Source organism: Mesoplodon bidens, assembly GCF_964165515.1.
Source record: "Mesoplodon bidens genome assembly, chromosome: 8".
Classification (NCBI taxonomy): Eukaryota; Metazoa; Chordata; class Mammalia; order Artiodactyla; family Ziphiidae; genus Mesoplodon; species Mesoplodon bidens.
Window position 1 is genome coordinate 111209357 of NC_138165.1, and position 27722 is coordinate 111237078.

At 61.2% G+C, this 27722-nt stretch overlaps 1 protein-coding gene across 1 annotated transcript; it reads left to right on the top strand.

The window, feature by feature from the left end:
• Positions 1-220: 220 nt before the first annotated feature.
• Positions 221-27722, top strand: ESPNL (espin like; the record flags this gene model as incomplete). Its single annotated transcript, XM_081243199.1, has 9 exons — positions 221-624; positions 1930-2120; positions 3762-3948; positions 6869-7051; positions 15373-15504; positions 21661-21778; positions 22809-22918; positions 23802-23996; positions 26118-27722. The coding sequence occupies exons 1-9, from the start codon at positions 331-333 to the stop codon at positions 27720-27722; spliced, it is 3015 nt and encodes a 1004-aa protein (XP_081099325.1). The 5' UTR covers positions 221-330.

Genomic DNA, 27722 nt, shown 5'->3' on the forward strand with positions numbered 1-27722 from the left:
ACACTGTCACTGTGAACACCCGCTCGACGCGGGAAGTCCATCCCAGCCCTCGCTCCACGGGAGAAGGAGGCATGGGCCAGCTCCCATCCCCAACCCAAACCCGGTGTGGGCCCTTCCCCCACGCCCTCTGCCCACTACAGCTCCGGGCACTGCAGGAGCGGCTGGGGCTGGGCTGCGGAGGCCCGGTCCCCAAGGCCCGTCCCCCCACCCCCCGCCGCCTCCCATCTGCCCTCTGCGCCGCTTATCAGGTAACCGGAGCCGGGAGCTGCGTCCACGCCTGAAACAGGAAGCCCGGGCCTGTGCGCGAGTCGAGGAGAGCCGGCCGGGTGGATGGAGGAGCAGCGGGCGCTCGCGGCCGCTAAGGATGGGGACCTGGCCACCCTGGAGCGGCTGCTGGAGGCGGGCGCCCTGGGCCCGGGCATCACCGACGCCCTGGGGGCTGGCCTGGTGCACCACGCCACCCGGGCCGGCCACCTGGCCTGCGTCAAGTTCCTGGTGCAGCGGGCCCAGCTGCCCGGCAACCAGCGGGCCCATAACGGGGCCACGCCGGTGCATGACGCCGCCGCCACCGGCAGCCTGGCCGAGCTGTGCTGGCTGGTGCGCGAAGGGGGCTGCGGTCTGCAGGTGAGCCGAGTGGGCACGGTGGCCGCGGGGGGACCCGTGTTCATGGGGATCGAGGGAGGCGTGAGCCGAGAGCCGGATCCGGAGCCCTCGGCCTCCCCTGGGCACCTCGGCCCTGGGCTGTTCCTCTCGGGGAGTCACCACGCGAGCCCCATGGCACAGTCAGCGGCGTCTGTCTCTGCCCCACATCCCTCCGCCCCCAAAGTGGGCACCTCCTAAACCCCCTCGCGTTCCCCAGCGCCCAGCAGAGTGGCCACCCTTGTTCTTTCTCCCTGCGTCCCACCCAGGAGCGCCTGGCCTTGCCAGTGGCGACCTCACGGGGCGCTTTTCAGGCCTGATCCGTGGGGCCTGTTTCCGAAGGGTCTAGAAAAGGGTCCGTATGAAGAGAAGCAAGGTGGGCACTTGGGCTCGGGAGCTGTGGGCACCGGCCTGGACGCCCGGGGGCCCCGGTGGGTGACAGCACAGGTGCAGCTGCGGGGGGCAGTGGGACGAGAACCTGGATGTAAAGAGAAGAGTCTCGGGGCTCAGTGACGGTCTCGTCAGGCTCGTTTCTACCCGGCCCCCCTCTCCCTTCTCCTGCCGGCCCGGTGGGTGCTCCGTGTGTGGGTGAAGGACCACGGGAGGTCGGTGAGCCAGCTCTGACGGTGTAAGGACGTCCTCCCAGAGGCCGGAGCCGGGGGGGGGGCATCACCGTGACCCGCTCGGTCCGGGATGGGGAGGACTCAGCGGTCACAGCCTGAGTGTCCCAACAGCCTCCGAGCCGCCGTCCTCATCCTCAGCGGCTCTTCCCACAACCCCGAGGGCGGGAGCAGGGCCACTTCTGTGGCTGGGAGAACGCCCAGGTCTGCCAGAGGCCCACGGTGGATAGGGTGCCGCAAGAGGACTCGGGGGCCGGCGGGTGGGCGCTCAGTGGGGGTGGGGCAGAGGCCCAGAGATGCAGCCCTGGACACGGGGCAGGCCACCGGCCCGGCGCGGGCGCAGCTGGGCGAGCGGAAGCCCTTCTGACTGCGAGCAGAGAAGGGGAGGGAGCTCGGATGCTCAGGATCAGGGACTTGGTTGGACCCAAAAGGCCTGGGCTTGATCCTGGCCCTGCCGCCGACCTCGAGCAGGTGGCCGGGCTCAGTCCCAGAGACCTCCCTCCGCACGCCCCGCGATGGAGCACGCCGGAGGGAGGGCCGGGGCGGAAGCTCTCCGGCGGGGTCCCGGGCGCTGTGGTCCTGGGCGGCTGGCCCTGGCCACGCTGGTGCTGCCCGGCAGGGCTGGGTCCGGGCCCGCCGTCCGCTCACCGCCCCGTCCGTGCCTCCGTAGGACCGAGACTCCTCGGGCGTCTCCCCGCTGCACCTGGCCGCCCGCTTCGGACACCCGGTGCTGGTGGAGTGGCTGCTGCGAGAGGGCCACGCGGCCACGCTGGAGACGCTGGAGGGGGCCTTGCCGCTGCACCACGCCGCCGTCAGCGGGGACCTGACCTGCCTGAAGCTCCTGACGGCCGCCCACGGCAGGTGAGGAGCCGCAGCGCCGCCTGTTGGGCAGTCCGGGGGGTGCAGGTGCTGGGGAGGCCGCACCGAGGGGGCGGAGGAGGAGGGGCTGCCGCCTTGGAGGCGGGCCTTGGGGGAGGGGAGTGTGGAGGGACAAGTCTGGAGCCAAGGCGCGGGCGGAGAGCGCTCGGGGTGAGGCTCGGAGCGAGGCTCGGAGCGCGGAGGGGGCAGTGAGAACGGCGAGGAAGCTGCTACAGCAGTCAGAGCAGGAGGCGCTCTATATGCTCAGGCAGCTCCCGGCCCTGCCTGGGGGCGTCTCAGGGCCCGGCTTCCCCTGGCTGGGAAGGTGGCCCCCTCAAGTCACCCGAAGGGAGCAGAGGCTGTGCAGTGGACTTGGGGGCCCCATCAGGTCGGCCTGAATTCTCCCTCCACACTGTCCTGTTCCTGACACTGCGAACCCCTGTCCCACCGCCTGGAGTTGGTGGATGGTGAGGTGGGGGCAGGGGGCAGCAGGAGTCCCCTTCCCCGTCGTGGGCACCGCTGTGGTCCTTGCCCCCCACAGAAGATACCCTGGGCACACAACGGGCCATCTAGGGTGCCGTGCACGAGGCCTGCCCCCCACCGTCTGTTCTCAGGGCTACTGCCCTGGCTGGGGGTGAGACTCTGTGTCCACCCCACACCTGACCTGGCCTTTGTCCCCCAAACCCACCTGCCTCTGTAACCACACCCCTTCTCCTCTGCGGGGCCTCTTGTTGGCCGGCTGGCTGTCCTGGCCACCCCACGGTTGTTTCCGGACGAGGCCGGACAGCTCAGCTGTGGAACAGTGTTCCTGTTCCTGGGCCTTCCCATCCCGACCCCTCGGCAAAGGCCTTCGGGACTCGCTTCTGCGGATCTTCCCCAGAGCGTCCATACCAGCTGCCCCGGGCCCGGCCGGCCAGAGTGTCTCTTAGACCCGCAGTTTTAGAAGCAGTTTCTGTCATTTGAAAAGTGGAAGATTTCACATTAAAGCACACACAAGCACACAGGAAGGTCCCCCGCCCCAGGGCCCACATTCCCACCGGCACCGACCACAGGACCTAGAGGTGAAGTCTTTGTCAACAGGGCGAGTCCGGTTTGGGGAGGGGGCTGCCCTGGGGACTCTCCTGGACCTGCAGCACCACAGAGGCAAAGCCGGATGCAGGAAATCTGACGACCCTGCCCCAGTCCATCCACGTGGGGGCCTGGAATTCTGATGCCAGGGCTGGGCACCACAGAAGGGCTAGTGTCCTGCTCACTGGCCCCTTGTACAGAGCAAGCCCCCAGCTCTGGAGGTTCCCTGACCCATCCACTGCAGGCCCTGCTGGGCTAGTCACCCCCTAAGAAGCGCCCCCTGCCGGCCAAACCCCGGCGGCGCGCACATCTTGATGGAGAGGGGGTGTGGGGGAGAGGAAGCTGGATTCCCGCGGCCCGTTCCCACCTCACCCTCGACCCCGTGCCCTTGCGCCATGCGCAACCTGTGCAACGCTACAGGTGGCCGGCTGGGCCCCTCACCTCAGCCGGGAAGCGGGGTGGCCGCAACAGCTCAGCCAGGTGCCGGGACGCCCCTTCCCAATCTGGGCCCTTGGCTGGAGCGGCTCCCCGCGACCCCCGGGCCGAGCGCCCTCTGAACCCCGCCCTCCCCCATAGTGGCGTGAACCGGCGGACGCGCAGCGGCGCCTCCCCGCTCTACCTGGCCTGCCAGGAGGGCCACCTGCACCTGGCCCAGTTCCTGGTGAAGGACTGCGGCGCCGACGTGCACCTGCGCGCCCTCGACGGCATGAGCGCCCTGCACGCCGCCGCTGCCCGCGGCCACTACTCGCTCGTCGTCTGGCTGGTAAGGGGCCGCCGGGGGCGCGGTCAGGGGAGGGCCGGGAAGGCTGGCACCTCGCCTGCAGAACCGCCTTCGAGCGAGCGGCGCCCGGCTGGGGTGGGCGCGGCACACCCAAACTGGGTCTCAGTTTGCCCGCAGGAAGTCCGAAGACCCACACAGTGATTAGGAGAGTAGATGGGCCGGCCCATGGCTCGGAGCACCCCCATGCCAGGCCCAGTCTCGGCCCCGGGGTGCAGCCCGGAGCCCACAGCTTTGACTGGAGGTGGCTGCGGACTGAAAGTCAGCCCCTGCAGGACCGTGGGCGTGTGCAGGGCCCCCTGGGGACTCTCCTGCCCCTCCCCCAGGAGTCCTGGTGGGTCTCCTGGGTGCTCTCAGGGTCGATGGCACCCAGCTGCTCTGTCTGGCACAGGCAGTGCCTGGCCCTGGCCATTTGGAGCCCAGGGCCAGACCCCACCCCTCTTGCCCTCTGGACCCACAGAAGGGTCACCCAGGCCTCCTTCCAGAAGGAACACAGAGTGACCCAGCTTGGGGAGGATGCCTTCCACCAAGACTTCTTCCAGGGCTGAGGACTTCCCGGCTCTGCCACCAAAAACCTGGCCTGCTGGGGGGTCTGGGAGCTCTGAGGGTCCATTACAGAGACCCGGCCACGTCTCAGAGTGGGGAGGTCTCTCTGGGAAGGGGCGGAACTGAGGCTGGGCAGGGGGTGGGGGCCCCAGAGCAGGTTCCTGGAGGAGCGGGGGCCCGGCTCAGTCACAGTTGGGAGAGCCCGTGGGGCGGGGTGAGGCGGAAAGGCAGGCCGAGGCCCCGGGAGGACCTGGGCTCTTTCCTGGGGCACTGGGGAGCCGCTGAAGGGCTGCGAGCTGGGAGCGCCAGCGTCTGCTGGCATCTCTGAAGGTCACGCAGGTCACCGGTGGAGGAGGGAGAGCCCTTCCTCACTCGGAACCTCCCTCCCTTCGCGTTGGGCCTGCTTTTCCAGCCCTCCCTCCAGCAGGCCGGCCTCCCTGCCCCAGGGACCTTTGCGCGTGCTGCACCCTCTGCCTGGTGACAGCGCCCCAGGTGTGCCTCCCCCCCACTGCATCCCTCGTCCACCTGTTCAGGATGGCAGCCACCTGGCCCAGCACCCCGTCCTGCTCTCCTGCTGTCTTTCCTGCACCAACATTGATAAACGTTGTGTTTGACTTCATCTTGGTGGTTGTCTATTCCCACCCCAGGCTGTAAGTTCCAGCAGCTCCAGGAAGCAGTGGTGCAGCCCTGCTGCTGCATTCCTTGTGCCTGGCACATAGTAAGGGCTCCAGAGATGTTTGATGAGTGAGTGAAGGAGGGAAGGAATCTGGCCTCCAGCCACTTACCTTGGCCTCAGAGGCCGCCAGCAGTTGCCTCTAGCCTCCCTTCACTGCTGGATCTCCCAGGCTGGCCTTAGCCCCTCAGGCAGCCGCACCTTAGTACAGGCTGCGTCCCCTCCCGGGCTGCATCCCCTCCTGGGCCCCCTCGCTGCAGCCCCTCCTACACGGCCAGCTCCTCTCGCAGGAGAAAGCTCTGCGGCTCCTGCTGCACTAACTTTCCTGTCTTGGGCCCCGCCCAGGCCGTTGGGTGGAGTTGTCCTTATGTCCCGTCACTGTAGTTCAGATCTTGGCCTCCCAGAAATGTGCCTGTCCCCAGACCTGGACTCCTCGCCCTGCAGGAGCCTGAGTCCTGGTCATCTCTGGCTGCAGGGCCACAAACACAGCAGGTGCTCAGCAAACGGTGTGCAAGTGAGGCACTGGGCTGTGCAGGGCGAGGAGAAGCAGCTCGGAGCAGCGGGGGTGCCAGGAGCAGGGGGAGGGTGGGCAGGAGGGAAGAATGTCCACCAAGCCCCATGGAGCCCCACAAGGGCTCATCCTGGGAAAAAACAGCTGGGGCCACGGGGTCCCAGGGCCAGAAAGGCTTTTCCAGATGTGACTCCCCATCCCCGCCTCCTGCAGGATGGACCGAGAGGGGAGGGGCCAGCGTCCAGCCTGGCTCACCCACTCAGCGCCGGGCATCCCCTCCCTTCGGGGAGCTGGCTGATGGGAGGGTCTCTGTTCCCGGTTCACTGTCCTTTTTCTAACAGACACGTTTGGATGTTGGATCAGCCAGCATTTGGCTGCAGTGACCAGTGCACTAAACCACAAATGTTGTCCCTCCCACCTAGAGGCCGTTGACACTGGGTCACATCTCTGCTGTTCTCCTGGCCTCTCTCTCATGGTGAAAGTTGGCCGCGTTCAAGGCAGGAAGAGGGAGAAAAGGGGGTGACCCCACATCCACCAGCCCCTTCTATCAGGAAGGCAGAAGAAGAGCCCCTTACGTCTCACTGTTACACAGCTGCCCCGGTTGCACGCAGTCCATTGCGTGCCCACAGGCCTGGCCGGGTGCCGTGGACCAGAGCCCACCGGTGCCCTCACAGAGGGGCAGCTGAGGGCCCGTGAGGAGAGCTGGCCAGAAGTCACTCATGTGGCTGCCAGCAGGACGGGGCCCAAGCCACAGGGTGACCAGGCTTGGTCCACCATGAGGAAGGCTGCTCAGGACCCACCTCCCAGCACCCCTGCATCTTTGTGCTGGAGACGTGATCAGGGTACAAACAGGCCTGGTGCCAGGATGTCCTTTCTCTCCCTCCCTCCCTCCCTCCATCAGCAAACATTTGTGTACTGTCCCTTAGGTGCTGCCCGAAGGCATTTCTTTATTTGATATGTGAAACCAGCCCCTGGGGGTGTTCAGCTTAGGGTCAGGGCTGGGGCAGATATGGGGACCATGGAACCTCCCAGCAAAATCCCCGAGCTCACTTCCTCCCGTGTTGCCCGGGACGCGCCAAGAGGAGCCAGCTCTGTCCCAGGGCTTCCTGCCCCGAGGTAGGAGTGGTCACCCCCGTCCAGCCTCAGCTGGCCCATCCCCCCTCCTCGTCCCTCAGGTCACCTTCACGGACATCGGCCTGACGGCGCGGGATAACGAGGGGGCCACCGTCCTCCACTTTGCCGCTCGAGGCGGCCACACGCCCATTCTAGACCGGCTCCTGCTGATGGGCGCCCCCATCATGAGAGACTCCTGGGGTGGGACCCCTCTCCATGACGCAGCAGAGAATGGGCAAATGGAGGTGAGGCAGGGGCCGGGGGAGGATGCATGGTGGGGCTGGGGGGCCCCCGAGAGCCAGCAGTGCTGGAAGGCTTCCTGTGAATAAGTCATTTAACCCTCACCACAGCCCTGTAGAATAGATGTTATTAGTCCCCTTTTACAGACAGGTAAACTGAGGCTCAGAGGGCCCCTCCCTTCGCACAGAGACTCCCTGGGTGCCCGCTCAGGGAGTGGTCTTCCTGCCAGTCCTCCCCGGAGGGCCTTTTGGCTGCTGGCCCCCTGATGTGAGCAGCGTGGGAGAAGAGCCCTGCCGGGGGTGTGAGGTTAGCCCCTTCGCTATGATCCAGATAGACCTGGGGGCTCCTATGGCCCAGTTCCCAGGAAACAGCATCCAGAAATCCAGAGTAGGCAGGGATGGTGTTCAAATATTTAAGGTCCAATGCTGGGAATAGACCTGGCCATCAGCCACTGGCCCCGCACTGGCATCACCTGCCCACTGACCTCCTGTAAAGGCAAGGCTGCATCTGAGGGGAATGTACAGGTCGGCTCCTCTACCTGCCCCACCCAGGCCCACACAGCAGGGCTCCGAAGTGAGTCAGCTCATCCCATGACGTCTCCCGGGCTTTCCTGTGTCATTTCCACGGCCCCCAGGGCTCAGCCTGCTGCATCTGCAGTCATGAGAAATGTGCTCCTGGTCCAGGAAAGGCTAGTCAAGGGGGAGGGCTTCACTGAGGTGCAACTGAGTATCCCATTTTGGGCCTACATTCTGGACAGCTGTTTCCAGCTGGAACCCAAAGTGTTCCTGGGGCCCAGTCTGAGCAGCGTTGTGTAAAAGCAGCACAGGGCAGCCACCAAGAGTCATGGGAAGGCACATGGTCCTTTTTTTTTTTTTTTTTTTGCGGTACGCGGGCCTCTCACTGTTGTGGCCTCTCCTGTTGCGGAGCACAGGCTCCGGACGCACAGGCTCAGCGGCCATGGTTCACGGGCCCAGCCGCTCCGCGGCATGTGGGATCTTCCCAGACGGGGGCACAAACCCATGTCCCCTGCATTGGCAGGCGGACTCTCAACCACTGCGCCACCAGGGAAACCCCACATGGTCCTTTTGAAGAATCAGAAAGAGACCCAATCCAGCTCAAGGCAGTGCTGCTGAAAATTGTCTTCCTCTGACTCTCAGGAGTCCTGAGGGCCCCTCCTGCTCTCCACCCCTCCACCCCTCCACCCCAGCCCCCTCCTCTCACCCCTGCAAGCCACCACTCCGCCCTCCCTGGCTCAATGCCCCCAATCTGCCCCTATCTAGAGGGAGGGGAAGGGCAGGCATGAACCTCAGTCCGGCCCAGGCCAGTCCTCAGAGAAGAGGAAGAGCCTGCAGTTACCCCTACAGTCATCCCTTTTGTCCTGGACACGAGAGAAGAAGAAGCTGAGCAGATGACAGGATGGGGAGTCCAGAGGTGCCCCTGGGTGGGAGGCGGGGAGGGCGTGTCCCCGCAGGCGGTTGGTGGCCTGAAGAGCCCTGAGCCATTGCAGTGTGGCTCAGGCAGCCGCCCGTCTCCCAGCCTCCGGCTCCATAATCGGGAGGGTGGCTGGAACAGCACTCTAAAAACTCTATTTTTAAGCAGCATCATCTTTTTCAAGTGAAATAGCCTATAGGAGCCCGAGAAGCTCACCAGATAAGCCAAGAGACCACCACCTCCTCACCCTCCCTTAGTACGAAAATAAAATAGCTCAAGCCTCAAAGCTGAGAACTGCTTTCCTTTTCAATCTGTTTGTTATGAAAACTCTAAACACACAAGAGCACGAGCCTCCTGCCTCAGCTCGTTGGCCTTTCTTGGCCATTCCCTCCACCCCACTATTATTTAAGATCAAGTCAGAGAAGGCACATCTTTTTATCCGTAAATACTTTAGTGGACTTCTCCAGGAGACAAAGACTCCCTTTGTTTCTTATCACAACCTCAAACCATTATCACGCCTAAAAATAATTCATGATCATTTCTTTTATTTATTTATTTATTTATTTATTTATTTATTTATTTATTAGACTACCTTTTTTTTTTTTTTTTTTTTTCTTTTTGCGGTATGCGGGCCTCCCACTGTTGTGGCCTCTCCCGTTGCGGAGCACAGACTCCGGATGCGCAGGCCCAGCGGCCATGGCTCACGGGCCCAGCCGCTCCGCGGCATATGGGATCCTCCCAGACCGGGGCACGAACCCGTATCCCCTGCATCGGCAGGCGGACTCTCAACCACTGCGCCACCAGGGAGGCCCGATTTATTTATTAGACTACTTTTTGAAAATAATTAATTAAATTTTTTGTCCTGCGTTGGGTCTTCGTTGCTAAGCATGGGCTTTCTCTAGTTGTGGCGAGCGGGGGATATTCTCTGTTGCGGTGCGCGGGCTTCTCACTGCAGTGGCTTCTCTTGTTCTGGAGCACCAGCTCTAGGCACGTGGGCTTCAGTAGTTGCAGCATGTGGGCTCAGTAGTTGTGGCTCGCAGGCTCTAGAGCGCAGGGTCAGTAGTTGTGGTGCACTGGCTTAGTTGCTCCGTGGCATGTGAGATCTTCCCGGACCAGGGCTCGAGCCCGTGTCCCCTGCATTGGCAGGTGGATTCCTAACCACTGTGCCACCAGGGAAGCTCCCAATAATTTCTTAATATCATCTAATGTCCAGTCTGTCTAATAGCCATCTAATATCCATTTCCCTGCTTGTGCTGTAATCAGGAGGGAAGCAAAGTCCGCACATTATTGATTTGTCTGTTGGGTCTTAATCTGTTAGCAATTCCAGAAATATATTCATCCAGGAAGTATAGGATAATGCTTCATTCCCACCGCACGCCCAACCTCGTTTTAAAATACATTCTAGTTTAGAATAGTTTGGAAGAGTTTTAGATTTGTAGAAAACTTGAGACGCTAGTGCAGACAGTCCTCACAGAGTTCACGTCCATTTCCCCCATTATTAACAAGTTACATTACCGTGGTATGTTTGTCCCAATTAAGGTACCCAAATTGATACAATATTACTAACCGAAGTCCATTCTTCACTCAGGTTTCCTTACTTTTCAGCTGATGTACTTTTCCTGTTCCAGGATCCCTTCCATGACACCACGCGGCATCTCATCACCTTGTCTCCTTAGGCTCCCCCGAGCTGTGGCAGTCCCCCCGCCAACCCTTTAAAAACAAAACTTCAGAATAATGGGCTGGTGCCCTAGCACCCCAATGGGGGATGGCGACAGTTTAGTATGTGTTTTGTTTTGCGATAATATCGCAGTCCTTCTTATGTCACAAAGTACACTGATTACTTGGCTTTTTCATTGAGTAAAAAATACATAACATAAAATTGACCATCTTAACCATTTCTAAGTATACAGTGCAGAAGTGTAAATATATGCACATTGTTGTACAACACATCTCCAGAACTTTTATCTTGCAAAACGGAAAGTCTGTACCCATTAAGCAACAACTCCCCATCCCCACTTCCCCAGCCCCTGACAACCACCATTCTCCTTTCTGTCTCTATGAGTTTGATTACTCTAGGAACCTCATACAAGTGGAATCATACAGTATTTATCTTTTTGTGACCGGCTTATTTCACTTAGCAAAATGTCCTCAAGGTTCATTCATGTTGTGGCATGTATCAGGATTTCTTTCTTTTATAAGGCTGAATAATATTCGACAGTATGTTATGCCACGTTGTCTTTATCCATTCATCCATCAATGGATATTTGGGTTCCACCTTTGGGCTATTGTGAATAATGCTGCAATGAACATGGGTGTGCAACGATCTCTTCAAGACCTTGCTTTCTACTCTGATCACTCTTTAGAATGTTAAACCAACCTTGCATTCTTGGAGTAAACTCAACTTGGTCATGAAAAACGATCTCTTTTATACATAGGTGAATTTAATTTGCTAACATTTTGTTTAGGATTTTAAGTGTGGTAGATAGCACTAGTGTAATGGTTCTCAAACATGGCTGCACACTAGAACTCTCCAGAACAGGTTTAAAATATTCTAATACCTGAGCTCCACCTACCCCAGCGATTCTGGTTTAATTGGTCCTGGGGAGCTCACGTAACAGGACTTCTTAAAGCTCCCCAGGTGACTCTAATATATATAAAATTTGTGAACCATCTATGTGAGTAGCGTTAGCTGAGCTAATCTAGAAAGAATTCATAGAGATGGTCATTCTTTTCTTTTTGACTTACTGACACAGAGTTTATTGGAAGACGGTCATTCTTTTTTTTTTTTTGCGGTACACAGGCCTCTCACTGTTGTGGCCTCTCCCATTGCGGAGCACAGGCTCCGGACGTGCAGGCTCAGCGGCCATGGCTCACAGGCCTAGCTGCTCCGCGGCATGTGGGATCTTCCCGGACCAGGGCACGAACCTGTGTCCCCTGCATCAGCAGGCGGACTCTCAACCACTGCGCCACCAGGGAAGCCCCTTTTTTTTTTTTTTTTTTGCGGTACACGGGCCTCTCACTGTTGTGGCCTCTCCCGTTGCAGAGCAACAGGCTCCAGACACGCAGGCTCAGCAGCCATGGCTCACGGGCCCAGCCGCTCCGCAGCACGTGGGATCTTCCCGGACCGGGGCACGAGCCCGTGTCCCCTGCATCGGCAGGCGGACTCTCAACCACTGCGCCACCAGGGAAGCCCAAGACGGTCATTCTTAAAGCAGTGATTTGAATGTCGGAAGGAGCAGGATTTCTAGCAAGGGAGAGAGGGTTATAAGTGCTCAGAGTGCTAGGACGGAGTGGAGAGTAGAAGCTGGGGCTTGTAGTGAGAGATCAGTGGTGGAAGACCTTGAACTAGGTTTAATATTGTGTAAGGAGCCATTTGGGAGCTGCTGTGGGATCCCGAGAAGAGGGCATATGATTTCTTTGCTGTTTGGAGGAGGGCTAGCTGTGGACCGGGAAGTTGCCATAAGATGGGGTGTGGTCTGGGGCTTTGCTGATGAGGTTGAAGAGGAAACGGCAGAAGACAGGTGTAAGCGAGGTCCCTTCAAGGTTTAGATATGCGGTTAAAACTCGTTGGTAGTTCTCTACCTAGCTTAACATTGCTGCTAATTCAAGAGAGAATTTTTACTGAGTATTGTGAGTCCCCAAAAAGGCGTTCCGAGCAGACGATTGCCTCTGTCAACTTTCTGTGCTGGCTAATTTTTTAGAGTTTTTAATGGTCAACGATTCATGTCCACGCTTTCCTTCATGCAGACACTCACTCATTCAGCGAAGAGTTATTGAGCACTTGCTTAGTATGTGACCAAGGATTCGAGAACCAGAGAATATCTGCAATAGATGAGTGGTCGGTTTTGGAAATTTCCGGGCTGTTTCTGTTGTTACAACGATTGGGGTGCTCTTGTGGGGAGGCCGGGTGGCCCGCTATTCTAGAACATTCCTGCACAGTGAGCAAGGGTCTTGTGCCCCAAGCAACTTCCCAATGGATCGGACATGTATGTAGGTAGAAAACCTGTTCATAGTTACCTGAGCTTTGAACCCAACTCAAGTACATGTAATTATCTAAGCTTAGAACCTAAATTCAAATATACGTACACATACAACAATGTTTCTTCATAGTTTTAACCTACATAAGAGTTTTCCAAGAATGGTCCACCTGTATATATTGAGGGAAGATAGAATTTTGTTTTATTTAGCACTTTACCAAAAATTATCACTATTTGAGCAAATGACATCACCAGTGGCAATGCTGAACCTGATGTTTGAGTCTTCAGTTGTCTGATTTTTAACTGTGAATTTGTAATGATTCCACATGTTAAAGGATAATTTTTTAAAGTGCTGGTAATCATGACTTTCATTCAACTATAAAATGAGCCTGTGTCAAACATTTTTATTTAATTCATTAATTAATGAGGAAACCAGTAATTCAAAGTGATAGTATCTTTTCAAATTAGAGTTTTCATTTTTCCGGATATATGCCCAGGAGTGGGATTGCTGGGTCAATATAGTAGTTCTATTGTTAGTTTTTTAAGGAACCTCCATACTGTTCTCCATAGTGGCTGTATCAATTTACATCCCCACCAACAGTGCAGGAGGGTTCCCTTTTCTCCACACCCTCTCCAGCATTTATTGTTTGTAGACTTTTTGGTGATGGCCATTCTGACTAGTGTGAGGTGATTGTGGTTTTGATCTGCATCCTCTAATAATTAGCGATGTTGAGCATCTTTGCATGTGCCTGTTGCCCATCTGTATGTCTTCTTTGGAGAAATGTCTATTTAGGTCTTCTGCCCTTTTTTTTTTTTTTTTTTTGGTTGCGCCAGGTCTTAGTTGCAGCAGGTGGTCTCCTTAGTTGCGGCTGGAGGGCTCCCTTAGTTGTGGCATGTGAACTCTTAGTTGCCGTATGTGGGATCTAGTTCCCTGACCAGATATCGAACCCGGGCCCCCTGCATTGGGAGTGCAGAGTCTTAACCACTGCGCCACCAAGGAAGTCCCTTCTGCCCATTTTTTGATTGGGTTGTTTTTGATGTCGAGTTGTATGAGCTGTTTTGTATATTTTGGATATTAACCCCTTGTCAGTCACATTGTTTGCAAGTATTTTCTCCCATTCCGTAGGTTGTCTTTTCATTTTGTTGATGGTTTAAAATCTGTGCTGCTTTTTAGAATTTACAATTCCATGCCTAAATTTTCAAGCTTGGTTTTTACTTCTTTGAAAGCAGTGAGCACAGCTGTGTTACCGTCTGCTATTTCTCAGGACTTGGTGGGTCTGTTTCTTTGTGTGTTGGGTCCTCTGGTTCTCGTTTCTGGTATCTTATTTCCTTGTGCTCCTGGTTTGGTTTGACTCTATGCTGCACATCATTATTTATGGCCTTAGGTGACATCTTATTTGCTTCTGGCTGACAGGCGCATGTGGGAACTGTGGGTCAGGATCATCTTAGTCCACAATCCGGGCTTGAGATTCCTGGGGCACCCGCGTGACGGGAAGCAGAGGGCGGGCTGGCTCCTGCTTCACCGTTTTCTGAGGGTGGAGGCCCAGCCTGCGGTGGACCCTGAGCTGTTGCTGGTCTCCCTAGTCTCATGAGCCTGTGACACAGCTGCTCTGGTTACAGCCATTTCTTCTGCATCAGCCTGCTCTTAGGGCGAAAGCTGTTCTGAGTGGTGGGCTTATCCCTCAGGATTTTCCTTGTCTCCCGAGCTTGGTCTGACAAGTCCTCACTTCCTTGTTGCCTGTCTGATGCTCTAGGAAGGTGTCTTTCACATTTAGTCCATTTTTTATGTTGACTCCGGAGAGTGGATTGGTGTTACCTGCCTGGTTCTCTATTCCTTGACGCGGATCCGTCTGCCCACCTGTTTTTGCCGCTGGCACGGCTACGTCATGGATTTCCAGACCTAACTCTTGGTCATCTGTAACCACCCACCCTCTGCTCACAGATGGGTCACCATCATTTGCCAGCAGTAATCGCCATCATTCTGCGGGAAAGTTCTCTCCTCCCCCTCTCCCTCCCCCGGCTGCTGTCCCCGCCCCATCTGGGGCCAGGCCTGACACTCTCGGTGCCCCCTGCTCCACTCCGCTTCCACTGTGACACCCCCCCCCACCACGCTCTGGACGCACAGCCGGCTCCTGCAGCACCCTGTATCCTCCCCCCCACCCCACCGCAGCCTCCTTCACAAAGGGCCCTTCACAGACCCCGACCTCCTCTCGCTTTGCTCTCCTCCCTCCTCCCCCCTCCTCCCAGCTTCTGAGCCTCCAGGCCTTCCTCTCCTCCCAGCTCCCCTCACACGAGCCCAGAGGACCAGTCAGGAGGGAGACAAGGGGGCCCAGGCCCGGCGTGACCAAGGAGGGAGCACGCGTGTGGCTGGTGGAGCTGTGTGCTCAGACAGAGAGACACAGAGGAGGAGGGTGGGAGCCCCCAGAGCTCGCCTAGGCTTGGGGCCAAGAAGAGGGGCTCATCGAGTGCCAGGCCTGACCAGGAGGCCAAGGAGTGGGCAGGGTGAGGTGGGCAAGGGCACAGGCCCGGAGTCCTGGGGGTGGAGCCACGCTGTTTAGCCTCCTGCACCCCGGTTTCTTCGTGTGAAAATGACACACACCTCCAAAGGTCACTGTAAAAATGGAAACCGGCTCCGTATCTGAACCCGAGGCAAGGGTTACAAGGACAAAGTCGGGATCAGGCTGCCTGGCTAGGATCCGGCTGAGTCGCTGACTGGCCAGCTGGGCCCTTGGTGAGCTCCTGAGCGCGGGCGCCTGGGGTTTCCGCCCGGGACAGGGGCATGCCGGTGCCCGCGGGCAGGGTGGCCTGGGTCCGGGCATGGGTTCAGGCCATGCCCCAGACTTAACGGGCTCAGTGCCCCAGCTCGGGGCTGGGGGTGCGGGGGCGGCGGTGTGGCCACGGGTGCGCCCTCCCCGCAGTGCTGCCAGACGCTGCTCTCCCACCGCGTGGACCCCGCCCTGCGGGACGAGGACGGCTACACGGCCGCAGACCTGGCGGAGTACCACGGCCACCGCGACTGCGCCCAGTACCTCCGCGACAGCAGCCGGCCGGTAAGCTTCGCGGTCCCCATCCCCCGGGCCGGGTGACAGACCCCTGCCGCACTGATGGCGGGTAGCTGGGGAGCCGTCTGCGTACGCAGTGTCATCGTCAGGGGAAAGGTCCTGGCCACACCTAAGCCGGTGCCGGGACCAGGGCCGTGACAGCCGGGACCAGGGCTGGGCTGTGGCTGGACCTCGGCCGAGGTCTGCCCTCCACCTGGGCCACAGCAACCACACTTGGGACCTGGGATCCATGCTTCCGGCCAGGGCTGCTGTTGGGTGACGCTGTGTCAGGCTGAAGACACCCCGGGGGTGGGAGCAGGGCCCCGGGCCCTCGGTGAGTGACCCAGTGAGGCGGGCCAGCCCCGTGCAGCCCTCCCATCTGGGCACGTGACCTCGCCGGGCCTCGGTCCGCAAGGGCAAGGACCTCGTGGGTCCCAGCCCCCAGCACGTGACAGGCCACGCGTGTGTGCTGAATGAGTGGAGCAGTGGACAGGCGGGTGAGCAAGTGGACAGGTGAGGGTGGCCGGGCGGGTGTGTGGTGGGGAAGCGTAGGGCCAGTGCCCTCCCGCGCCGCCTCCACCCCCGACTCCAGGCCCCGGGCGGCGACCGACAATTCGTCCCAACCTGCACAGATCGTGCCGCAGTTTTCTGTTGTGGCCATCCCTTCGGAAGGCGTCCCTGGGATCGCCTGGCCCTGCCTTCAGGTGAGAGCACCGAGGCCCAGAGGGGCGATGTGCCCCCCACAACGGGTGTCACCCGCGGCTGCTGTGCTTCCTTTTCCCTCGGGGCATCCCCCGGGGCATCCGCGACCAACTGAGGCTGAGCCCCGGCCCTGGGCCAGTGGGATGGTCCTCACCCGACCACCACTGAGAGCCTCTTGTCTCCACTGCCTGAAAGACACACCCAGGCGGCCTTGGGTTAAAGGCCAGGGGTGCTTCAGGGCACACGAGTTGGAGCCCTGGTTTGTCCTGGTGTCTAGTTTCAGAAACAGGACTATACTCACTGCTTGAAGTAATCAATGTACTGATTATTCACTAACCCTTCGATTGGCTATTGTATGATAAGGGTTGTCTTTCTGGCTTGGGTTCCAGAAGTTGCGGGAACTCAGTGGGTTCCTGGTGTAGCAGACAGAGCTCTGCAGTCCACCGGCCAGGGATGCCCTGGCCGCCTGGGCCCCCCAGCCTCTGTGTGGGCCCTGGGGCCGACCTGCCTGGAGGTGGGGTGGGCAGCTGCTCGGCTGCCAGGGAGCAGGTGCCGCCTGGCCTCTGGCTGGGGTTCCCTGCTTGTCCCCAGCCCACATAGCGGTGCCCACGGCTGAGCCTTCTGTCCAAGCAGCGTCTCTGCCCCCTGCTCTCCATCCCCAGGTCCTGGCACATCTGCCAGCCCCTCCTGGTCACTGTGCCCAGCTCTCCTAGGGGGGTGGAGGCTCTGGGCACTCTCCTGAGCCCCCAGGGTTTTGGGAACCAGCCCATGTCAGGCTTCCTGCAGTTTCGCCTGGTCCTGGTGGTCTCCTTGGTGTCACCACAGGATACAAGGCAGCATCCCCTCCACTCAGGATTCCCCAAGCCGGGCTGGGCTGTCTGTGTAGCCTCCTCTCCCGGCCTTCCGGCCCGCTGTGTCCAGCCCGTCCACATGCCCCGCCTGCAGTGGTGGAGTGTGGGCAGGCTGGGCCACCTCCCTGAGATCCACTGCGTCCGGGGCTGACTGGAGTCGCTCCCCACCAGCCCCCGCCTCACCGGCAGTCTCGGCCCCGCGGACGGCAGGCCGTCAGCTGTGCGCCTGATGCAGTATTGATGGAAACACAATATCCAGAGGTCGCCCGCGCGGCCTCTCCCTGTGTCGGGCTCAGAGGAGGTGGTGAAAGCCATCTTTTTCCTCTCCACAGGGCCACCTGCCTCTGCCCCCAGGGAGCCGTGGGTCCCAAGAGAGGCAGCGTTGGGGGGCACGGCTGGACGGGGAGCAGAGACCTGCCCTGTGGGAGGCGCCCCCTTCCTGGGAGGCTTCGCAGGGCCTGGGTTCCCCCGCTGCCCATTGCAGGGCCTCCACGAGGCTCGGGAAGGCCAGGCCCTGCCTCGGCCATACCACCTCGACCTTGACCAAGTCTTGCCACCCCCTGGGCCTGGGGTAACCCTCTGCACAGTGAGGGCTTGGGCCTCTCTGACCTGAATGGGGCAGCGGCTAGAGGGGTCCCCTGCATCCCGACCCCCGAGGAGTGGGCCGGGCAGCTGGGCTTCTGGCTGCAGGACCAGGTTAGAGTGAGACGCTGGATGGCAGCAACAGTGAGGAGGGGCCCAGGACGGGGAGCCCAGCCCTTCAGCTTGCCCCCAGCCCGGCACTCAGCGCTCACCAGAGCCGGAGTGAGTCTCCCCAGCCGGGTGGCACCCCCAGTTCTGAGCGTCTGTGAGCCTCGATGTTCTTATCTGTATAATGTAACTCAGGAGCCTTGCTGGCCAGTAGACGTGTGCCTTGAGCACACAGGGGGTGCTAATTTCCCTCCCCTGGGTCCAGAAGAGCCCTAGGACCCCTTCCTTTTACAGATGGGGAAACTGAGGCCCAGAGAGGGCAAGGGACTCCCCTGGGCAGTCTCCTCCCCCAGGGAGGGGCGGGGCCTGGCTGTGCAGCCAGTAACCGAATCTCAGCCGTCGCCCATCTGTGGGTCATGATTTTCTCGGCCCGGGTGGCATTACAGGCCTGTAACCCGGCTCGCCACAGCTGTCCTCGATGTATAATGCATGGCAGGCATGGCGCTGCTCAAATCTCATCAAAAACACAGAAAAGGAGACACCAGGCCGTGGGAAGGGCACCAGCCCAGGGCCAGCTGACCGCCAACCTTAGGGCAACAGCCCCCTTTGGGGGCAGCACACGCCCAGCTGTCAGAACCCCAAATGTCAGGACCCAACATCTGCCACTCCCTCGGGTCCTCGTAGATTCGGTTAGTGTCCAGGGCCTGAATGAGAGACACGGGATGTGGATACTCCTGTCACCTGGGAAACACCACAGCCGACTCCCGTCCTGGCTGAAATGCAGAGATCATCAATCCACTGTGCTAACAACAGTAGAGAGGTCTGAGTGCCACAGTGTGCCAGGCCCTGCCAGGGGCCCTCAGTAACTCCTCATCTTCCCAGCAAAGGCAGAGAAACTCAGACCTGGGGGACACTGAGTGACTCTGCAAGGCTTCTCCTTGGTGAGGGTTGGAGCAGACTTCAGCCTCAGGGACCAGGTGGCATAAGGTCTCCCAGGCTGTGGGTACTGTACTGGCGCCAAGTCCATCCCCCTGGGCCCCGGACCAACTTCCTGCCTCTTCCATCTTCCCCGGAATGAGAGGGCCCCGGCCACCCCAGCTGATCCCTTCACTCTGCAGGGACTGGGAGGCCCTTGCCCCTCAGCCCGAGAGCAGATTCAATTGCAGGGAGGGGCTGCGGGCTCCCAGGCAGGGGCAGGGGGCATGGGAGAGCGTGGCAGCCTCACAGCCCAGTCCTGGCTGCACAGGGGCCCGGGGCCGACCTGGGACTCAGCCTGCTTTGCCCATCAGACTGTCAGCGCCAGCCGTGGGGTCTGGGGTCTGACTCGACCCTGCATAAAGTTCCTAAGCCAACTCGCTCCTGCCTTGCGGACGCTGGAAGAAGACAGGGGATTCCTAGGTCGGAGATATGGGCCCAGGTGGCTGCTGCGTGCACACACTTGTGTCACAGGCGGGGACCCCTGAGCCTGGGAAGGCCCGTATTCTGTAGCAGTCGCGAGCAGCCTGCTCTTCCTTTTGGGTCCCTCCTGTGCAAAGGCAGCCCAGAGGAAGAGCCGGGTGAAGAGCAGCCAGGGCTTTGCATCCTTGGTAGGGGCATGAGACCCCGCCTGCCTGCCTCTTCCTCCACTGCTGATGCCCCTGGACAAAAGGAGCAGCGATTCGAGGGGCTCTCAGTCCTCGGAGGAGCAAGGAGGGGGGTCTCAAGTAAGATTCTGGTCCCAACTCTGCCCCGTTCCAGCTGTGGGCCCTTGAGAAAGCCCCTTGCCTCTCTGAGTCTCGGTTTCCCCATCTGTGCCTGGGGGGCTGTACTGCAGGAGTCCTCTGGGTGGTCTCTTCTTGCGTGACCAGGGATCTCAGGTCTCCCCCACCTCTCCCGAGGGTCCGCTCCCCTGGCCCCTGCGCTGCGGAGGGTTAAAGCACAGTGGTAAGGGATCCCACACCCAGCCCAAGCCCGCTGGGCCACCTGACACCTCAGCCTTCAAATATTAATGCGACACCTCCAGCTCCTGGGGGCGGCAGCTGGGACAGCCCCCGACGGCCCAGGCCGGCCACAGCTTCCTGTGCTCACAGCCCAGCGCCTGCTTCTGAAGGTCCTCCCTGCTGGGGGCTGGCGGACACTGCCGGACCAGGGCTCCTGGGCTCTCGGCACAGATACCTGCAGAGAGTGAGGTATGAGGTGCAGGGCGGTGGCAGATGAGGGCTCGGGCTGTGTTCCCCTCCCCGTGGCTCCAGCGGGCCGAGGGTCCTGGACGGGAATGCAACTGAGGGGCCTGAGGCAGTGGCTGCAGAGCCGGGGATTCTTCTGACGGAACCCCCCAGGCTGAGGAGGCCACCTAATGCCTGTGCCTCCTTGCCCGCGGGAGGGACAGGGCCCACCTACGGGTGAGCCAGGGGACGCTCAGCGTGGCCAGGGGACTTGGCCCTACAGCTCCAGCTACATCACGTGCAGGGCTTAGTGCAAAATGAAAACGTGGGCTTCTTGTTAACAACTGATTAAGAATTTCAAGACAGAGACTGGAGAACCTTCAGCAGAGCTGCGGCACGAGCCAGCCACGCGTGACGCCGGCGCCGGTGCCAAAGCACACGTCCCACCTGGGGGCGGCGGGCTGGGACCAGCCCCTCTGCCCCGCCTGGCAGCCCTGAGGCCACCTTCCGCCGCCGCAGCTACCCACTGGAGGGAGGGGTGCGAGGAGCTTCGGTCTGACGGCCAGCGGTGGGTGCCCAGAGGGACCGCCGTGAGTGGCCCTCCCGGCTGGGGACCCGAGCTGGGGAGGCCGTGTGCTCTCAGGCATCCAGGCGACACTGGCTCAGCCGGGAGCCACGTCATTTGAAAGACGGCCGGCCAGCCTTTTGACGTTCAGCTTTAAACCAAAAGGCAGCAAGCCCGGCTCTGGAGTCCTTGGAGGACAGCTCAGCGTCCTCCCGGAGAACTTCTCTGCCGCCTGGGGAGGGACAGGCGGAAGCAGGGAGGCAAGGGCAGTCCCGCTCCTGTCACCGCCTGCGGCCTCACAGCAGCCTGCGCGCTCCAGTCTCGACTCTTAGCTCCCATCGGTCAGATGCAAAAGCTGAGACCTTGCAGGCCTCAGCTGGGGGGGATGCAGGGGGCAGTGGCACCTCCAGGTCGAGGATTCTTTCCGGCTGCCCACCAGTCAGCGCTTGGGGGCAGGGGAGATGGTCAAGGCCAGGTCTGTGCCTCGCCCCAGACCCGGGGAAGACATGGGGTTGAAATGCGGGTACCCCTGCGGCCGCAGACTGGGGCTGATGGATCTCCCTGACCCCAGGCTGCCGGGGACCAATGTTGGTGGTCTCTGTCTCCAGGTGACCCTTGGGAGAGTGGCCTAGACACTGCATGGTGGGTCCTGGGCACAGCGCCCCTGCTCTGAGGCGCGGTCACACGGCCACACTGTTTACGGGGCTGAGAAGAGTTGCAAGTTCGTTGTGGTCTCCCCTATGCCCAGGGCTGAGAGAGGGGCAGGTCCAGGCAGTGTGTCTCAGCACAGTCAGGGGACAGTCAGGGAGGGTGTGTGTGTGTGTGTGTGCAAGTGTGCACGTGTCTCTTGTAAGGCCAAGGAGTGGTGAGTGAGCACAAGGGGGGCACCAGACCCTGACCCAGAGCCCAGAGCCACTGAGTTAAGCTGCTTCCAGAGGGAGCCGGGCCTTGAGATGAGGGGTGGCAGCCCTCAGACAAGTGCGTGCGTGTGTTTGGGGAGCCCTGCTCACCAGTGTGGCGGGGTGAACAGAACCTCTAGGGGCGCTGTGCCTCTCTCCCGCAAACTTACCTCTCTGAGCTCGGTTCAGATGCACAGCCCCAGCCCCAGGGAGACCGGGCCAGGGCTAGCCTGCTGGATGCCTCCCACCCCCACCTGGGAGCCCAAGTCGAGGCCCACCTGGGCCTCCCAGTGACCAGGCCTGTCTGCCCCCAGGTGCCACTCCTGATGGCGCCCCCGCCGCCGCCGCCGTTCCCCCCTCCTCCGCTGTCGGCTGCAAGGCACTCCCTGGAGGATGGACGAAGAGGGGGCCCAGGTCTCGGGGATCGCACTGGTGCGTACACGTCTCCAGGGAGGACTGGCCTGGGCCGTGGGTGCTGGCAGTGGGCCTTCCTGGCCTCACCTCCGAGGCCCTTCGAAGGGGCCGGGGGGAGGTGGGGGGCAGCAGACTCGGCAGCTGGGCACGCAGGACACTGAGGACAGGGCTGGGACCACCCCTTCCCATGAGCCAGCACCCCAACTCTTCCAGGATTCCTTTATTGTCCTGTTGCCTTTTTCAAGTGAGGACAAACGTGTTCCATAACCACAATTAAACAGCCTCCTGCCCAGCCCTCGGGCATCTCTCTGTGAGCCCTGAACCCCCCGCGGCCTGACCCTCCTGCCGCTGTGATCTCGGGCAGCCTCCTCCCTTCTCTGGGCCTCAGCCTGTCCAGAGGGAAATCAAAGGTTGTGTCTGAAGGGGCCTTCCGAGTCCGCTGCTGTTGCCTGAGATTCCAGCAGGGGGCAGGGGAACGGTCCTCAAACTGCAGGTCACCACCCGTTCGGGAACTGTGACATCACTTATCCAAACGAAATGGCATGGAAGAGCGTGAAACATGCCAGCAGGCCCCACGTGCAGCGAAGGTTAGCACGCTTCATGGAATGGGCTGTAGTTATACAGTCACACGTAGGGGTGCGTGAGTGCGTGCGTGTGTGTGTGTGTGTGTGTGTGTGTTTAGTGGAGAGAAGAGCAGTGAAAGGACAGGTCTGTGGTCTGATGGGGCTGCATTAGATCCCCAGACCACGGAACCCTATGCCCTTTCTGGCTCCTTGTAGGCTACAGGAGGGGCTGGGGAGGGGATGAGGTGGGTAAAATGCAGGGTCCCCAACCAGCAGGGCTTGGAGGGGGCTCCAAGGACACCTCTGGAACTCCAGGGATGAATGAGTTTGCCCAGGTCCCAGGACACTTGGCAGGGAGCTGCTTGGGCCTTTGGCTCCAAGTCCAGTGGTCCTTCAGGACGGCCGGTCCTGCCCCAGGTCCGGGGTCTCCTGCTCCCCGTCCCCCGACCTCTCTGACTGCAGATGCCCCTTCCTTCCAGTGGCAGCGTCTCTCAGCCCAGCCTGGCCCGGCCAGCCTGACCAGCCTCTTCCGAGGGAGCACGTGACCCGCACAGCACCCCCGAGGGTCACCACCGGTGCCACAGCTGTCCCTATGGTGAGAGCCCCCGCCATATCCCTGTCTCCCAAGGTACCCCAGCCAAAGCCCGGCTGGCTTCTCACCGTGTTCTCCTATATAGGCCCCAGCCAGGTCACTCCTGGGGCAGCCAGGCCCTTTCCTCCAGGAGGCCCCTGGGGTGACTGGCTGGCATCTGAGGAGATGGAGATTCCAAGGCCAGAAGCACCCTGTCTCCCCGTCATAGTAGACGAGGGGCACTGCTCTGATTCCAGGGGCTCCCAGTGGCCCAAGCCCCTCATCCTGACAGACGCCGCTGTCACGGTGCAGGGGAGCATCAGTCCATGGGAAGGGTGGGCCTGGCGCCCACTGCTCTCCTCCTCGGGGGGCTCCCAGCGGCCCACTCCTCCTTCTCCTCTTTCTGGGCACCAGCCCCTTTTAAATCCAGCCCACCCTTTCCCTGAATGGGTCCTGGGAACTCTCAGCCCCTGAGATGCTCTTTTTGAGTTTGGGAAATGCTGCATAGCGCTGCCCCCTTGTAGAGTCACAGTGCACACAGCACATTAAAGGCTCTGACAAGTCCTGCAGTCCAGAATTGGCCACCAGACTGTCTATGCAACTGTTCCCCAAACGAGTTTGCCCATCCACATGGCATGCTCTGGGCGGAATCTCTGATTGCCTCTCTTAGCCAGCAAGCCTCCCAACACGTGCCTGGGTCCCACAGGGCACAGTGGGGTCCCTGCCCTCAGAAGACTCACACTTAGACAGGCTGGGGGTGCCGCTAGTGGTCAGCTCCCCTGCCCTACCTGGTCAGCCTCCACCGCCCCTCCTCCCTCAGCTGCGCTTGCCCCGGGCGGTCCTCCCTTCCGCTCCCTCCCGGACCAGAGGCCCATAGGGGCCTTGAACGACCTGCCTGTCCACACAGGGGACGGAGACGGCAGCGGGGGGCGCCCCGGACAGCCTGGTCGCGCTGCAGCTGGACGGGCTGCCCTTGGGCGACCTCGACGGGCTGGTGCCCACGCGGGATGAGCGCGGCCGGCCCATCCCCGAGTGGAAGCGGCAGGTGATGGTGCGGAAGCTGCAGGCTCGCCTGGGCGCAGCTGCAGCGCCAGAGGCCCAGGTGGGGCCCGGCGGGGAGAGGGTGGGGGCGGGGCCTGGCTTGGAGGGCAGGGCTGGACGGGGTGAGGGGCGGGGCGTTGTGGGAGGTGGGCGGGGCCCGGGTGGGACCAGAGCGTAGAGGGCGGAGGCGGGGGCAGGAGGCTTTGTACTGGCTGGTGGACGTGGAAGGTGGGCTCCCTGAGCACACACCTCGAGTCCTGAGACCCGGAACCCCACTGCGTGTCCCTCTGTGGCCTCAGCTTCCTCTTCTGCCAGACCATGAAGCTGAACCAGATCAGAGGGCTGTGTCCCTTCACCTGTAACCCTTCATCTCTAACGATGTGGTCCCCACATGTTCTTGGATCTAACGATTGTATCCCGTGCCCACCGTGTGCCAAGCTCTTTCTTCAACAGCGAAGGAGACCAGCCCCGCCCCCTGGCGCTTATATTCCAGCAGGGAAGGCAGGGTGACTGGGCAGCTGCGCTGAGGGTGGTTCCAAGAGCTAAGGAGAGAAGCGAAGCAGTGAAAAGGGGAGGGACTATTCCATCCGGGTGGTCAGGGGCAGCCTCTCTGGGGCGTGGCCTTGAGCAGGGGCCAGAAGGAAGTGAGAGGGGAGCCCTATGGGAATGTGGGACAAGTGATTGGGAGCAGAGGGAACAGCAAGTGCAAAGGTCCTGAGGCATATGGATGGGCTGGCCCAGGGGAGGAGCAGGAGGATGCTGCTACTGGTACTGCCGGAGTGCAGTGAATAAGGCCTGGTGGGCAGAGGTGAGGTCAGAGAGGGGTCAGGCAGATATTACCTTGGTGGGAACCGTTGAGAATCTGAGCAGGGAAGGGCTGTGATCTGACTTGGATTTCAGCAGGCTCCCTCTGGCTACCATGGACCATTGTTGTAGAGTCTTATCCTGGAAGGATACAATTTTGTCTGAATGATGTATTCTGCACCCTTGGTCTAGAGCTGCCCTGTCAATACAATAATGCCAGCCATATGTGGCTATTTAAATGAATTAAAATGAAATAAAAATAAACCCCCTGCCCCTCAGTTATCTGCATTAGCCACATTTCACTCCCGTAGCCCCAGGTGGCTAATGGCCACCACAGGTTTCGGTATGCCATCCCCTCAGCTCAGAAGTGTTGGGTGGCGCTGGTCTAATGGCCCAGCCTGTCCTCGAAGTCCGGGATGGACACCCATGGGGTTGAGGGTGGAGCAAAGCAGGGGTGGGCGGGGCCTCCTGCCACAGCCGGGAAGCCCTTTGGAATCTGACTCTGGGGCAGGGCCAAGGGTATGGGGAAGAGCTCCGGGAACCAGGAAGGACAGACTGAAGGGGGAGGGGATTGGCTCAGTCACAGCATGGCTGTAGGCTGCGAGTTCCTGTGCCCGACCCTTGTGGGCCGGACACTGCCCAGGGCAGCAGCTGCCCCCCCACCCCCAGCGCCTGCTCCCCTCCCCGGGCCTCCTGGGACAAGGAATCAGAACTTACTTGTGCAGAGTGCCACCTGGCACTAGACAATCCCGGGGCTCTTGGCAACCAGGTGGCAACTCAGTCCCCTCACCTGTGAAATGGGGCAGACGCGGGACCTCCATCAGGGGTCTCAGAGAAGTAATCAGGTGGGCACAGAGCTGCACCCAGAGGGAGCCCAGCTCGGAGGCTCTCTGTGTCGGTCTCCCCCGCAAACTGTGAGCGCTGGGGGCAGAGCTGTATGCTGGTGCCAGGGGAAGCCCCGAGGGGTGGCGTTTTGGGGTGAAGTTGGCCACGTGCTGCGAGAACTGAGAGCAGAGCTGTTGAGGCCGCCCATCCTTAGGGCCGCCGTCCGACCGCAGAAGACTCTGTGGAGGCGTTGGGGGGCTCTGGGGAGAGAGAAATCAACATTGAGGAGATGAGGAGGATGTGGGGGTTTACCCCTTCTGAGGGGAAGCCTGGGCCCTCCAGGGCGGGTGACTGCCCTGAGCCTCAGACTTGGAAACGGGGCTGGCTGCTCACCTCGTTGGCCCTCCGAGTCCAGGCAGCGGCCAGCAGGTGTCCAGGGGCTGGGCTGGGGTTCCCAGGGGTACCCGGGCCCAGGCCACGCAGGGGAGCTTGTGTCCAGCAGGAACTCGCCATGTGGGCTGTGGCCCCGCTGAGCTGCCCTCCCTGTGCCCAGGACGCTGGTGGGAGCGCAGGCACCACGGAGCAGGCGGCCTGGCGGTACTCGCAGACTCACCAGGCCATCCTGGGCCCCTTCGGGGAGCTGCTGACCGAGGACGACCTGGTGTACCTGGAGAAGCAGATCGCAGACCTGCAGCTGCGGCGCCGCTGCCAGGAGTACGAGAGCGAGCTGGGCCGGCTGGCGGCCGAGCTACAGGCCCTGCTGCCTGCGCCCCTCGTCAGCATCACTGTCAACAGCCATTTCCTGCCCCACGCGCCCGGGCTGGAGGGCGAGGAAGCCCCCAGCCCCGAGGTCGAGCCTGAGGGCTCCATGGGGGCTTCGCAGGCCACACCCGGCGCGCAGCCCCTGCCCTTCTGGTGCAGCCACGTCGCCCGGCTGGTGCGCAGCTTGTCCCTGCTGCTGAAGGGTGTGAACGGGCTGGTGCAGGGCGAGGAGAGGCCCCCACTGGAGGCCCACAGGGAGGCCCACAGGGAGGCCCCAGCCAGCCCTCCGAGGAGCGAGGCCCAGCGCGAGATCCAGGAGTATGGGGTGTCGGTGCAGACACTTCGTGGCAACTTCGAATCAGCCCCCGGCCGGCCCTGCGCCCGGAGCGCTGGCCCCTGTGAGCTGGGGCCCCACCCGGGGCCGTGCCTGAGAGGCTGCTGGCCCTCCCCCTTGCAGCCCCGCGGCGGCCCGATCGGAGGGGAGCCGGGGCTGGGCGACGCGGAGGAGGCCAGCGACTCGGGCATCAGCTGCGAGGAGGCCCCATCGGAGGCGGGAGCCGTGCCCGGCCCTGACCTGGCCAGCCTGCGCAAGGAGCGCATCGTTATGCTCTTCCTCAGCCACTGGAAGAAGTCGGCCTATACGCCGGCCCTGAAGACGGCGGCCTGCAGGACCATGGAGGCCCGGCGCGTGGAGCCGCGGGGCCGGGAGGCGGCGGGGGCCCCTCGGCTGCCCTCCCCGCCGCCCAGCGAGAGCCCGCGGCTGGGCCACCTGTGGCAGCAACGCAGCATCATCGCCCACCTGCTGGGCAACTGGAAGTCCATCCTGGCCCACGTGCCCGCCCGGCAGCTGCGGCGGCTGAGCCGGCGGCCCCGCGGCCCCCTGTCCCCCGAGCAGTTCCTGCCCCACGTGGACGGGGCGCCGGTGCCCTACGGCAGCCTCACGCTGGACCTCTTCATGCTGGGCTACTTCCAGCTCCTGGAGTGCGACCTGTCGGCCGAGGAGCGTAAGATGCGCCACCTGCTCTGCTTCGAGGTCTTCGAGCACCTCGGCGCCCACGGCTGGGAGGCCGCGCGCGCCTTCCACAAGGCCGTGACGGACGAGGTGGCTGCCGGCCGCCGTGCCTGGACCGACGGCTTCGAGGACATCAAAGCCCGCTTTTTCGGCTCCAGCCGCAGTCTCCCCTGGGGCGCAGAGCCCGGCCGCAAGTCGGGCCTGACCCCGCTCCGGCCCCCGCCCCATGCCGGGCCCAGCGGCGGCCCCGGGCCCGCGGCACAGAGCCTGGGGTCCGGCCCCCAGCAGGGCAGCTTCAACAGCGAGGACATCTGTGGCTACATCGACCGGAGCTTCGCCTTCTGGAAGGAGAAAGAGGCCGAGATGTTCAGCTTCGGGGAGTGA